This window comes from Budorcas taxicolor, chromosome 14 (assembly GCF_023091745.1).
Source record: "Budorcas taxicolor isolate Tak-1 chromosome 14, Takin1.1, whole genome shotgun sequence".
Taxonomy (NCBI): domain Eukaryota; kingdom Metazoa; phylum Chordata; class Mammalia; order Artiodactyla; family Bovidae; genus Budorcas; species Budorcas taxicolor.
This window is the reverse complement of record NC_068923.1, coordinates 44,323,667-44,337,369: the sequence shown is the minus strand read 5'-3', so window position 1 is coordinate 44,337,369 and position 13,703 is coordinate 44,323,667. Positions and strand designations below refer to the sequence as shown.

At 42.2% G+C, this 13,703-nt stretch overlaps 1 protein-coding gene across 1 annotated transcript in view; it reads right to left on the bottom strand.

Moving 5' to 3' along the window:
- SGK3 (serum/glucocorticoid regulated kinase family member 3) overlaps positions 1-9,265 on the bottom strand; it is a 45,742-nt gene extending 36,477 nt beyond the window's left edge. Inside the window, exons 1-2 of the mRNA XM_052651654.1 lie at positions 9,179-9,265; positions 3,639-3,722 (exon numbers count right to left, since the gene is read on the bottom strand). Of these exons, the coding sequence (XP_052507614.1) occupies positions 3,639-3,722; positions 9,179-9,256 (162 nt within the window). The 5' untranslated portion in view covers positions 9,257-9,265. The remainder of the gene's footprint in view (positions 1-3,638; positions 3,723-9,178) is intronic.
- Positions 9,266-13,703: the final 4,438 nt, after the last annotated feature.

Sequence of the window (13,703 nt, the reverse complement as noted above, 5' to 3'; positions counted from 1 at the left end):
ATCCAGCAGATGTTGGCAATTTGATCTCTGGTTCCTCTGCCTTTTCTAAAACCAGCTTGAACATCAGGAAGTTCTCAGTTCACGTATTGCTGAAGCCTGGCTTGGAGAATTTTGAGCATTACTTTACTAGCATGTGAGATGAGTGCAACTGTGCGGTAGTTTGAGCATTCTTTGGCATTGTCTTTCTTTGGGATTGGAATGAAAACTGACCTTTTCCAGTCCTGTGGCCACTGCTGAGTTTTCCAAATTTGCTGGCATATTGAGTGCAGCACTTTTCACAGCATCATCTTTCAGGATTTTAAACAGCTCAACTGGAATGCCATCACCTCCACTAGCTTTGTTCATAGTGATGCTTTCTAAGGCCCACCTGACTTCACATTCCAGGATGTCTGGCTTTAGATGAGTAATCACACCATCGTGATTATCCGGGTCGTGAAGATCTTTTTTGTACAGTTCTTTTGTGTATTCTTGCCAGCTCTTCTTAATATCTTCTGCTTCTGTTATGTCCATACCATTTCTGTCCTTTGTCGAGCCCATCTTTGCATGAAATGTTCCCTTGGTATCTCTAATTTTCTTGAAGAGATCTCTAGTCTTTCCCATTCTGTTCGTTTCCTCTATTTCTTTGCATTGATCGCTGAGGAAGGCTTTCTTATCTCTTCTTGCTGTTCTTTGGAATTCTGCATTCAGATGCTTTTATCTTTCCTTTTCTCCTTTGCTTTTCACCTCTCTTCTTTTCACAGCTATTTGTAAGGCCTCCCCAGACAGCCATTTTGCTTGTTTGCATTTCTTTTCCATGGGGATGGTCTTGATCCCTGTCTCCTGTACAGTGTCACGAACCTCATTCCATAGTTCATCAGGCACTCTATCTATCAGATCTAGGCCCTTAAATCTATTTCTCACTTCCACTGTATAATCATAAGGGATTTGATTTAGGTCATACCTGAATGGTCTAGCGGTTTTCTCTACTTTCTTCAATTTGAGTCTGAATTTGGGAATAAGGAGTTCATGATCTGAGCCACAGTCAGCTCCTGGTCCTGTTTTTGTTGACTGTATAGAGCTTCTCCATCTTTGGCTGCAGAGAATATAATCAATCTGATTTTGGTGTTGACCATCTGGTGATGTCCATGTGCAGAATCTTCTCTTGTGTTGTTGGAAGAGGGTGTTTGCTACGACCAGTGCATTTTCTTGGCAAAACTCTATTAGTCTTTGCCCTGCTTCATTCTGCATTCCAAGGCCAAATTTGCCTGTTACTCCAGGTGTTTTCTTGACTTCCTACTTTTGCATTCCAGTCCCCTATAATGAAAAGGACATCTTTTTTGGGTGTTAGTTCTAAAAGGTCTTGTAGGTCTTCATAGAACCGTTCAACTTCAGCTTCTTCAGTGTTACTGGTTGGGGCACAGACTTGGATTACTGTGATATTGAATGGTTTGCCGTGGAGACGAAGTGAGATCATTCTGTCGTTTTTGAGATTGCATCCAAGTACTGCATTTTAGACTCTTTTGTTGACCATGATGGCTACTCCATTTCTTCCGAGGGATTCCTGCCCGCAGTAGTAGATATAATGGTCATCTGAGTTAAATTCATCCATTCCAGTCCATTTTAGTTCGCTGATTCCCAGAATGTCAATGTTCACTCTTGCCATCTCTTGTTTGACCACTTCCAATTTGCCTTGATTCACAGACCTGACATTCCAGGATCCTATGCAATATTGCTCTTTACAGCATCGGACCTTGATTCTATCACCACTCACATCCACAGCTGGGTACTGTTTTTGTTTTCGCTCCATCCCTTCATTCTTTCTAGAGTTATTTCTCCACTGATCTCCAGTAGCATACTGGGCACCTTATCACTTGAGATCAAAGGACCACACATACACTGTCTTTACACAGTCTTACCAATCCTTGGATTCCTTTAGTAACTTTAAATGTTTTAGAAACAAACAAACAAAAAAACCCAAACATATACTACATATACACAAACACACATATGCACACACACATATAGAGTGTGTGTTTGTATGAGAGTACAAAAATATATCTCCAATGATAGGAAATACAAATAGGAGAGTGAATTAATCAGTCTAAACCATGGGCAGGATGTCAGCAAAATTCAGATCAAAAAATCTGTAGAGAAATGACCCTGTTTTTTCCAACAAAAAAAACTGTACACAAAAGAGAGGTGGAGGGGGAAACTTAGTGATTAAAAGACAACTCATAAAATCAACTATATTTCAATAAAAATTTTTGAAAAAGTTAAAACAAAAAAATAAAATTTGTAACGATTTGTTTTTAAAAAAAGACACGTCACAGGATTATCAACCAGTCATATGAACACTGAGTATTTGATATTAAAGCATTTTCATTAATTATTGTGATAATGACATTGTATATTTTTAAAGAATCTATCTTTTTAGAGATATACACAGAAATATTTACAAATAGAAAGATATGATGTCTGAGATCTGCTTCATAATTATAGTGGGCTGGCTAGGGATACAGATGTAACAAGAATGACCATGTACAATAATTCTTGAAGATGGATGGTACATTATCTGATGTTCTCTATACTAGTCTAGTTCCATACATGTTCAACAAGTTCTATAATAAAAAGCTTCCAAATGCAAACTACAGTCATAAAAAACACATGTTTACAGATTGAAAATGTTATTTTTTCTCTTCCCTTTTATTCTAAATGGGCTTCCCTGGTGAATCAGACAATAATCTGCCTGCAATGGAGGAGACATGGGTTCGATCCCTGGGTTGGGAAGATGCCTTGGAGAAGGGACTGGCTCTGCACTCCAGTATTCTTGCCTGGAGAATTCCATAAACAGGAGACTGACGGGCTATAGTCCATGGGGTTGCAAGGAGTTGGACACAACTGATATGGCTTAGCACGCACACACATGATGTTTCTAAAATTGGCTTATAGGAACGTGGAACTGATGTTCTTAAAATTGGCTTACATGAACGTGGAATAAATGCTGAAGACACTGCTGCAAAAATGGCCAGACCCACAATGTGATCTCTCCACTCTAACACTTAAAGCTAAGAGTTGGGCAATTTAACTAGAAATAAATAGCATAATGATTCGAAGAAGGCAATGGCACCCCACTCCAGTACTCTTGCCTGGAAAATCGCATGGACAAAGGAGCCTGGTGGGCTACAGTCCATGGGATCACGAAGAGTCGGACATGACTAAGCGACTTCACTTTCACTTTTCACTCTGATGCCCTGGAGAAGGAAATGGCAATCCACTCCAGTATTCTTGCCTGGAGAATCCCAGGGACAGGGAAGCCTGGTAGGCTGCCGTCTCTGGGGTCGCACAGAGTCAGACACGACTGAAGTGACTTAGCAGAAGCATGATGATTAGCAATTATTAGAAAAGCAGATAGAAAGGATTTATTTCTAATATTCTATGACACTGAAATGTATTTTAGACTACACATCTATACCTTCAGTAGTTTATCCGAAGCCCTCTCTCACCCTTTTTAGTAAGCATTCCAAAATTAGGATGATTTTGAAGAATCTCTTTTCTGCTTGTCTGATATATATGTAAGTATTGTTTAATTATCAAATAATTCCCTCAGCTTCCAGTTTTCTCAGCTGTTTTAAGTAAAAATCTTGTAGACTGTTACTTACAGTATTGTAAAGTTTATCAAACTCTGCATATCTCCTGAAGACAAACCACTCACTCCTGCCCACTGAGACCAGAACTTTATAAACCTGTGGAAATTAAAAATAATAAAATAAAATTTGAGGGAAACCCCCCCATTAGCTATTTACATATGCAACTAAAATGTTTTCATACCTACAAAATCAATAATTAGACATTAATATTTATATACGATCCTCCAAGATATACAAGTATACCAACTCAAAGACTTCTTTTATCTTGTTGAAAGGTGTTTTATTTTTAAAATGGTAGGAAAAATTTTCTGTAGTTTCACAGAGTAACATAATGAACACCCGTGTACTCATTATTTAGATCTTCTGAATTCTGGCATTTTGTAATTCTTGTTTCAGATTTCCTGCCCCAAGAATAAAACACAGTTTCAACAGATGACACTGCTCTCTTCTTTCCCAAAGGTAACCACTATTCAGAAATGATAAAGTATTTTCAAAAGTGATGCCTGGCACATAGTAAATACTCAGTTATTAGTTCTCCTCCTTTCAGAGCATCTTTTACACAATATTTTTCAAACTAAGACTTTATTCTCATATTTCCTACTACTTTCTTGCCTATGTTTAACATTTTCATGCACACATAGTTTCATATAACTATAGTCAACAACCCTATGAAGTAAACAGAAAAAATATTACAACCCCTATTGCAGATAGGAGGAAATGATGGCCCCACAAAGTTAAATAACTTGCCCAAGTTCACAGACTTTTGAGACTAAAATCTAAATATTCTTATCTTCTATGCACTAGAACAAGAATCAAATTAACAGTTATAGTACAGAATTATCTTTCATAGTCCATCCCACAGAAAGGCTCAGAATATAATTCAACATAACGCAGAGAAAACAATTTGGACCCCAAAGATCTTTTTATCATTTCTAAAAATAACAAGTATCCAGGTGTATGAAGAAAAACTCACTGACGTATGTCTTGGGTTATCAACCTCACTATTTTACAGTGAAGATTAGGGGAAAGAGATGTTTACAATACAACTGTCCACAGTCTGTAGGTAACACAGTAAATTTATTTCAGAAGATGGCCAGACAAGCATTTACACAAACTATCCTTTCCCATGAGAGACTGGAATGCGCCACTCACCACTTCATAGTCAGATAATACTGCGAGCAAAGATCTCTCTGATACTGTGTGTGTTTATGAAGTATGAACTCTGTAGTACTGTTAAAGATAAGGTCACATTAACAGACCCACAGTAAGAAGGGCCCCACAACATAAAGCCATACCCTCCCTCCCATGAGAAAGGGGACAAAGTCTCACCTGGAAGGTGAAGCCAACCCACTGCATTAGCTACCTGGATAAGTGATGAATCACTGAGGCAGAGAAAACAAGACCATCCCAGGCACCTTACATGAGCTCCAGGGGTAAGAGAGCTTTTTGGTGTTACCTCTGGTGTTAACCAAGAGGACATTAAGTTGTCTTACAGGAAGCTGTTGGGTGTAAGATGTCAGAATTGTTTATAAGATGACACAGCTCCCTTTGGAGAGAGTGCAGCAGTAGAGGAAGAAGAACCTAATCAGAGTGCCGGCAAAACAGAGCCATGTTTCTAACAGCAGACTACAGGTTTCATCTCCCACGGTAGTCAGCATCAGATGGGCCTGGAAGCAGGACTCCCACCAAAGGATCAGAGACTTAGCTCTATATGACTGTGAGCTTCTTGAACAAACAACACTGTCTGTGCTGACTTCCTGACAGGATAAGGTGGCTTCCCACGGATGCTCGGGTACAGCCAAGACTGGAACCAAACCTAGGTTCCAGGCTGAGGCAGCTCTGCTGTAACCCTATTTATAGGAGCTGAGATAAAACCCTGTGAGGTTACTCATTAGCAGGATGATTTATAAACAAGAGCTTACTAGGTAAATTCTAAAAAAATACCAGTAAGTGAAAAAAAAAAAAACCTTTCACATTTGAAAAGACACTCTCATTTGCAAAAATACACAGAATTTAACAAAAACAAGTACAATAAATCTTCTGAAGTTTTTTGAAAAAAAGGTTTCCTTGTTGCCTGTCTTGCACCAGAATTTAAGTTCCTTGAGAGCAAGGACTGCCATCATGCTTGCTACCCACTTATCTCCAATGCCGAGAACAGCTGCTGGCATAAGAAAAAAGCTCAAGGATAGTTCTCTGAGTGGATAAATGAAAATATAATTTAGACTTGATTTAAGTCAAGACATTCTAGAATGCAGTGCATTTCTCTGGAAGAAGCTGAACTGAATAAAGTCATTTAAAAGGCACATGAGAACTATTCATAAAAATATTACTGAAGAGTTAATGCAGTGCCTATTTTTGTTCCCAAGTATTAGACAGATGTGCTGAAGCTGGACAGAGTCTGTGCTGGGTTGGGTGGGGTCTTATCTGCGCTGACTAGAACCAAGCTTGTCGCGGACCGAGGACTGTACTACAGTGGTCAGCAAGAAACACGTGAACTTAACCCTCCTTCTCTTTCAACTTCAGTGCCACAAACACTTACTAAATGTCCACGTCTGATCTAGATACTGGTGAAATGATAGTGAGGGAAGTTCTTGCTTCAAAGAACAAGTTCAGGAGAAGTGCACATAAATAAACCTAAAGGTATGTCAGGTGGTGATAACTGCTATTAAAAAGCTAAACAGGGTAAGTGGGACAGAGTGTGAAAGGGGCAGGGTGACGTGTGAAAGGGGCAGGGTGACGTGTGAAAGGGGCAGGGTGACGTGTGAAAGGGGCAGGGTGACGTGTGAAAGGTGCTATTGTATAGCAGGTGGTCAGTAAAGTCTTCTCTGACAAGGTACCATCTGACCATCCGATAGGAGGAAGAGAACAAGGTGAACTACAGAGAGCCTCGGAGAACTCCAGGGTCAGCTCTGGGAATAGCTGGTAAGAGTGACACTACAGGCCTCCCTCACCCTTTCACAGAAGACAAGGAAATACTCCTACCACGAAAAACAGGACCCTTGAGATAACCCACTGCGTGTATCTGCTATGGATGAGCTTCCATCAAACTCGGCAGGAGGTTCTGTCCTTGAAGGAGAGAACTTCCCAAAGTTAAAAATAAGGAGACGGAAGGAATGAAAACCTTGCACATTCCACTCTGCTACTCAAAGTATACTGATCTCTGGTTTAACATCAGTATGATGGTTTTTCCTCTAATATTTATTTATTTTTGGCTGTGCTGGGTCTTCATTGCTGTGTGCAGGCTCTCTCTAGTTACGGGGAGTGGGGTATACTGATCTCTGGTTTAACATCAATATGATGGTTTTTTCTCTAATATTTATTTATTGTTGGCTGTGCTGGGTCTTCATTGCTGGGCGCGGGCTCTCTCTAGTTACGGCGAGTGGGGGCTCCTCTCTAGTTGTGGTACACGGGGTTCTCACTACGGTGCCCACTCTTGTTGCAGAGCAGAGGCTCTAGTGCACACGGGCTTCAGTAGTTGTGGCATGTGGGCTCCCAAGAGAGGGCTGAGTTGTTGAGGTATGTGGGATCTTCCCAGACCACGCATCAAAATCTTGTCCCCTGCATTAGCAAGTGGATTCTTAACCACTGGACCGCCAGAGAAATCCAATATGATGTCTCTAAAATTGGCTTATATGAATGTGGAATAAATGTTGAAGATAATGCTACAATGTCTGAGGAGAGTCAAATGGCCAGACCCATGCTGCAATCTCTCTGCTCTGGGCTTGCATGCAGGCTGTGGGAGTATATTCATTAAGGAAGGGAGAACAGAAAATGGAAGGGCTGTTCCCAGCTCCCTGTCTGAGACTCTGGGAGAAAACCACCATTAGGCGGCCCCTACCTAGTTAAGAAGGCAGACTGGCGTGGTCAACTCCTCCTGTGATGTGGACTCTGGCAGGGGCCAGGTGACCCAGTGGTCAGAGCCCGGGGCAGACCACTTGAGTGAGGAGCAGTGGAGGGCACACAGAGCCTCAGTGCGCTCCACAGTCATCACAGGGCCAAGGGGAAGCTAAGTCAGCGTCAGTCACCCCCACTCGCCAAGCCAACAAAGAACAGATTACAGATCAGTCCGTCAACAGCAGATGCCAGTGGTGGATGCAGGCATGAGGCCCAGGGCTGGATCAGGTCAAGCACAGCCAGAGATTCACCAGAGCCGTCACTCTACACCTGGAATGGCAAAGATCTAGAGGATGACAAGAATGCCCGGCCTTTGCCAGGGTACCATGAGGTCAGTCATCCACTGAACAAACACTGTGAAAGGGGACACCTCTCCTGCCACAAACCACGATGCCAAGTTGGAGAAGGGGCATGTGTTCACATAAGTGAAAGAGACCACAATGAAGAAGACAGCCCAAGCGTTTTTACTTAAAAGAACTGCTTACATTTTCAGTCAAACTGTTAAACAGGATTGGGTTAAATGAGCTTCTTCATAGTGCTCAGTGGGTGGGGCCTTACAAGGAAGAACAGATCTGTTACGGACAAGATAAATGACAGTTTTTGAGGAAAAGGAAGACAGCAGATCTCTGTATATACTAACAAGACTGCTACACTAAATACTAATAGTGCGGCATTACACTAAATAGAAAAGTGACTGTTTCCCAATAGCAGTATACTGACTCAGCCAAATACCCATTGCTTGCTCTTTATGAAGTCCTACAGTAGATGATAAGGAGAAGGTGATACATTGCGCAATCGTGTCTGACTCTTTGGGACCCCCTAGACTGTAGCCCGCCAGGGTCCTCTGTCCATGGGATTCTCCAGCCAAGAATACTGGAGTGGGTTGCCACTTCCTCCTCCAGGGGATCTTCCCGACCCAGGGGCTGAACCCACATCTCCTGCGTCGCCTGCATTACCAGGTGGATTCTTTACCACTGAGTTACCACCATGACGATAAAAAGTAAAGTTAGAAATGGACTTTGCCTCTATGGTGAAAAAAGAGATAAATACTAGGTTAAATATTTTTTTCAATGAGGTAGAAAATGACAAATGTCAGGACCTCCCTGGCAGTCCAGTGATTAGGACTTCACTTCCCAATGCAGGAAATCCAGGTTTGATTCCTGGCCAGGGAGCTAAGAATCTGACATGACTTGGGGCCAAAAAAACAAAACAAAACATAAAACAGAAACAAAATTTTAACAAATTCAACAAATATTTTTAAAATGATCCCCACTAAAAAAAAATCTTAAAATGACAAATGTCTTAAGAAACATGTGGAAATTAAGACAGTGGTTCTTCACATGGAATCAATGACCTTCAGAGTCCACAGATTCTGAGAAGCGTATGTGTCACAGAACCATGCATATGCACATTTTCGATTGAGAGGGTCCATCAGACAGGTCACAAGCGTCTCTGAAGGGATAGGGAAACAGGCAAAAATCTACACTGAAAAGGAAACTATTCCATCACAGCACACAGAGAAGACTGTGGAGGACACACCATTTCAAAGATAAGCTGCCAAGTCTAGGGGAGGCCATTCTAGGCTCAGGAAGAAAAGCAGAAATGCAAAGATTCTCTACTTTCAATTTTGTCCCATGAACTTCACATTACATACTTACAGTAAACCTCTTCTTTTTCTCTCTGTGTTCATCAGAGCTGGGGATGCTTACACTTGGACAGCTCTCCTTGTAGTCCATGGTATAATTCCTTTGAGTTTATTGCCTCAGAAGGACACGAAGAAGTGAGTCCAAAGAAACAGTCAGCAGAGGACAAACACAATTAGCTAATCCAAAACATAAAACCTCTTGAGGTAACGTTCAAACTCCATCATGCAACCTTAACCAACAGAAAAAAAAAAAAAAGAACTGATTAGCAAAATGATTTTAAAATACCTTGATTTGTCATTCCTGGCTCACAGAACCCATTTTATCCTTCTTCTTGCAGGAATTTAACTTTTGATCATAAGTCTCAGCCCAGGTTAGAGACATAGTTTTTGTTATGTCCCTTTCAATAGCTAAATCGTCTACTTTCTTTTCTACTAAAAATCTCCAGGAGCATTTACACCACGTTTCCTGTGGACCAAGGGTTAAAACTCTCACCTGAAAGGACTACTGTGATGGACTGAGAGTAGGGTTTTCAAAGGGTGGTTTTTAAGTTCCTAGCATCAAGAGGAACTGGCAAAGTCTGCTTCCAACTGGGAACCTGTCTACTAACCAATTATTTACTCCCATTTTACAAATGAGGCAACTGAGACACAGAGAGGTTAAGTGACTTGAAACAAGGCTGTCTGGCTCCCACCAGGTGATCCCTCTCCCAAGCTACAGCTGAAGGCCTGGGAGCAGTAACGGCTTCCAAACACTGTGAGAAGGGGTGTTTCCCATGTCCTGTTGCTTCTCTCACCTCTGCCCCCACCAGCTAAGTCAATAGTCCCTTTGTTCGAGTCCCTTCTATTCCAGTAAATGCACCAAGAATGACCCCAGAAAACTGACCCTCAAAAATGAAATGCATGTTTGATCAATATCCTGATAACATTACTATGGAGGGAGGGGAGGGGAAACTGACAATCTGGCACATAGTGATACCAAGACCATTCAAACTTCCTGTCCCAGGATGAAGTACAGGTGGTGAGCAAGGTGCCGTAAGGTCAGGTATATGATGAAAATGTTGATTTCAAAAATAATGACCTGGACTGCAGCTGCTTCTGACTGTCCCTGAGAATATGCACAAAACAAATGACCAATTGAAAGCTGTGAATTCCCAAATAGATGAGCGGAAAATCTACGGCTGTTCTAAATGAGTCCTTTTCCCCTAATAGCTGCTAATCTGATACAACTAAAAATCAAGGCATGGTTTGATGACAAGGGTTGCAGAACCAATTAAATATGCAATGCTGTAAAATCTTACGCTAATATGAGGGCAAGAGCTGGAAAGGTGAATGACCCTAAATCACAGATGCAGGCACTTGGGCAGATAAAGATGAGGCTTGCTCCTTGGAAGAAAAGCAATGACAAACCTAGACAGCATATTGAAAAGCAGAGACATTACTTTGCCAACAAAGGTCCATATAATCAAAGCTATGGTTTTTCCAGTAGTCATGTATGGATGTGAGAGTTGGACCATAAAGAAAGTTGAGCACTGAAGAATTGATACTTTTGAAATGTGGTATTGGAGAAGACTCTTGAGAGTCCCTTGGACAGCAAGGAGATCAAACAAGCCAATCCTAAAGGAAATCAACCCTGAATATTCATTGGAAGGACTGATGCTGAAGCTCTAATACTTTGGCCACCTGATGAGAAGAGCCGATTCATTTGAAAAGACCCTAATGCTGGGAACGACTGAAGGCGAAGGGGACGACAGAGGATGAGATGGTTGGATGGCATCACCAACTCAATGGACATGAGCTTGAGCAAGCTCCGGGAGATGGTAAAGGACAGGGAAGTCTGGCATGCTGCAGTCCACGGGGTCGCAAAGAGTTGGACACGACCAAGCAACTGAACAACAACAAGGGTGTTTAACTCCACATTTGGCCAAACATCTCAGCTGAAAGTAGCGACTTGCCCTCTGAGGAGACACGGCCTCCTAACTCCCCTCCCATAAGCCCTTTCAAATTGATTCACGATTTCTCTTTACCCCAACAACCCTCACTGCCTCCTAATGGGAATTAGATGCCAAAAGAGCCCAGAAAGAAGTTCAAAGCCTACTCTGAGAGGAGATCAACTTTACACCAAAAAATGTGCAGAATCTCAACAACTTTACCAGGAGTCTGAGGTCTAAACATAAGATTACTGTGGCCCTAGACACACCCACACGTGCACCCCATCACACTTTCTCCAGACCTTACTTAAGAAGTACCTGCAGCCATTCACAAGGGTGACTGGCCACTGGGAAAGAGAAGAGCAAGGATTTTCCAAAGGTTACCAGACACTAGCGCTGAAGTGACTCTAGTCCCAGGAGACCTAAAACAGCCCTCCAGTCAGAGCACCCATCTCACTCCAGCGAGCAGGTGATAGATAAAGTCAACCCTGGTATATATTGCATGGTGGGTCCAACGGGACTACTGGCCTGTCCTGTGGTTATTTTCCTAGTCCTAGAATTTTAGTGGAAATAGATCTACTTAGTCACTGGCCAGATGGCTGCCTGTTCTGTGTCATAAAATCCATTATGGAAAAAAAGGTGAAGGAATCCTTGGACCTCTCCCTCATCTCCCCACTAAGAAAGCAAATCAAAAACTACACCACATCGCTGGAGAAGCTCAGAAACCAGTGCCACTGTCAAAAACCTGAAGGATATAGGGGTGTGGATTCCTACTACATTCACATTTACGGGTCTGTTTACCTGGCCCAAAGATCTTAGGGCACGAAAATGGATGCCTCTAAATTTAATCAGATGGTGATGCCAATGGGATGTTTTTGCTGGAGAAAACGAGCACAACCCTTGACATCCGGTAAACAATGACTGACCAGGCAGAGGGTAAAGGGAACAGAAAGTAAGTACTAGAAGAAAAAAAGGAATGATGAGCAATTTGAGCCAGAGGACTAGCTACAGATGCAGAGACTACAGCGGCTACATTTTATTTTCGTTTTTTTCTATCACTTTACGTGAAGAACATTAGCAGTGACTCCACGTGAGAGCATTAGTGAACTGGCTGAAGTGACTACAGGACCTTGAGTTTCCTGAGTTAGGAACAGAAGCTTTATGCACCAAGTGTGAGCGAATGCTAAGGGACAGAAAGAGGAAGACTGCACTGACGTTCTGTTTTTCTTCTCAGACTCCACCCTGCTCCACACCGCACTCCATAACCTAGGACAGTGACCACCACAGCCCGCACCGCACAGGTTCCCTGGCCCTCTGGCTGCTGGCTGACCTAATCCAGAAAGGCACTGGCAGGACACGGGGTGGGAAGAAGGGGATCAGGACATGCATCTCCTCGCCCTGCTCCCTCCTGGGCAGGCTGTGGCATGGCCGCTGCTATGTTCCTCTCTCTCTTAAGGCCGAAGCTCCTGTTGGGAGATCCTTTCTTCTATGCCCACAGCTCTTATGGGGATGAAATGCACAATTTTCTACCTTGAGTCCTTATGTAAGTGTAAATGATAGGAGTTCCAATTTTCTAATCTAGCAGATGAAGCTAGCAACACCTACTTCACAAGGTTGTTTTAAGGATTTGCAATGAGTGTCAGAAACCTAGCACTGTTCAGTCAGTCAGTCAGTAAACTGGATCAAATACATTACAATTTGCTTCAAATGACTTTTTATTTCCTCATTCAGCAAATACTTATTAAGCTTTCATTGCGCACTAAGCAACACAAAGACAAAGAGAAAACTCTACCTGCAAGGAACTTGACTAATGGGGTAGAATGATAAGCAATACAGAATTTATGATAGTTGGTTAAGTACGATTTTAGATGTATGCATGGTACACTCTGGGAACACACAAAAGGGACATGCACGCAGATTGCCATGGATCCTCAGTCTTGTTAAAGATAAAGCCAGGCAGGGATTTCCCTGGTGGTCCAGTGGCTAAGACTCTGAGCTCCCAATGGAGGGGGCCCAGATTTGATTCCTGGTAAGGGAACCAGGTCCCACGTGTCACAACTAAGAGTTCCCATGCTGCAACCAAAGATCCCTGTGCAGCCAAATAAAAAAATTTATTTTGCAAATTATAAAGCCAGGAAGGTATGGGAACAGATGTTTGAAAGATACCACTCTTGTCTGCCTCAATTTTCTCTGGAAAAGGGAGTTAGAATCATGGAATTATTGCTGTGAAGAAATCGTACAAAGATCAGATCATTTGTCCACGCTAGTATCCAGCAAACAGGTGACAGAGCTAGTATTCCAACTCAAATCTGTGACTCCCCAAATCTATATGTATTCATTTGCTATACCACACTGGCTCTCCTTAAGCTGAGTCAAACCTGCAACCTAACAATATTTAATATTTAGTGTCTAAGCAAGATTATAACCCAGACTGTGCTTTACATGTGTTAACCTGATTGCTCCTCACAACAGCTCCACTGAGAGGAAACCAAGGAGAAACCAGAGTGTAAAAAGATAAAGTAACCTCCTGAGGCGGTGGAGTCAGGATTAGAGCCAGCAGTGGTCTGAGTTTAGGACCGTTATTCTTTAGATCACCCTAACTCGACAACA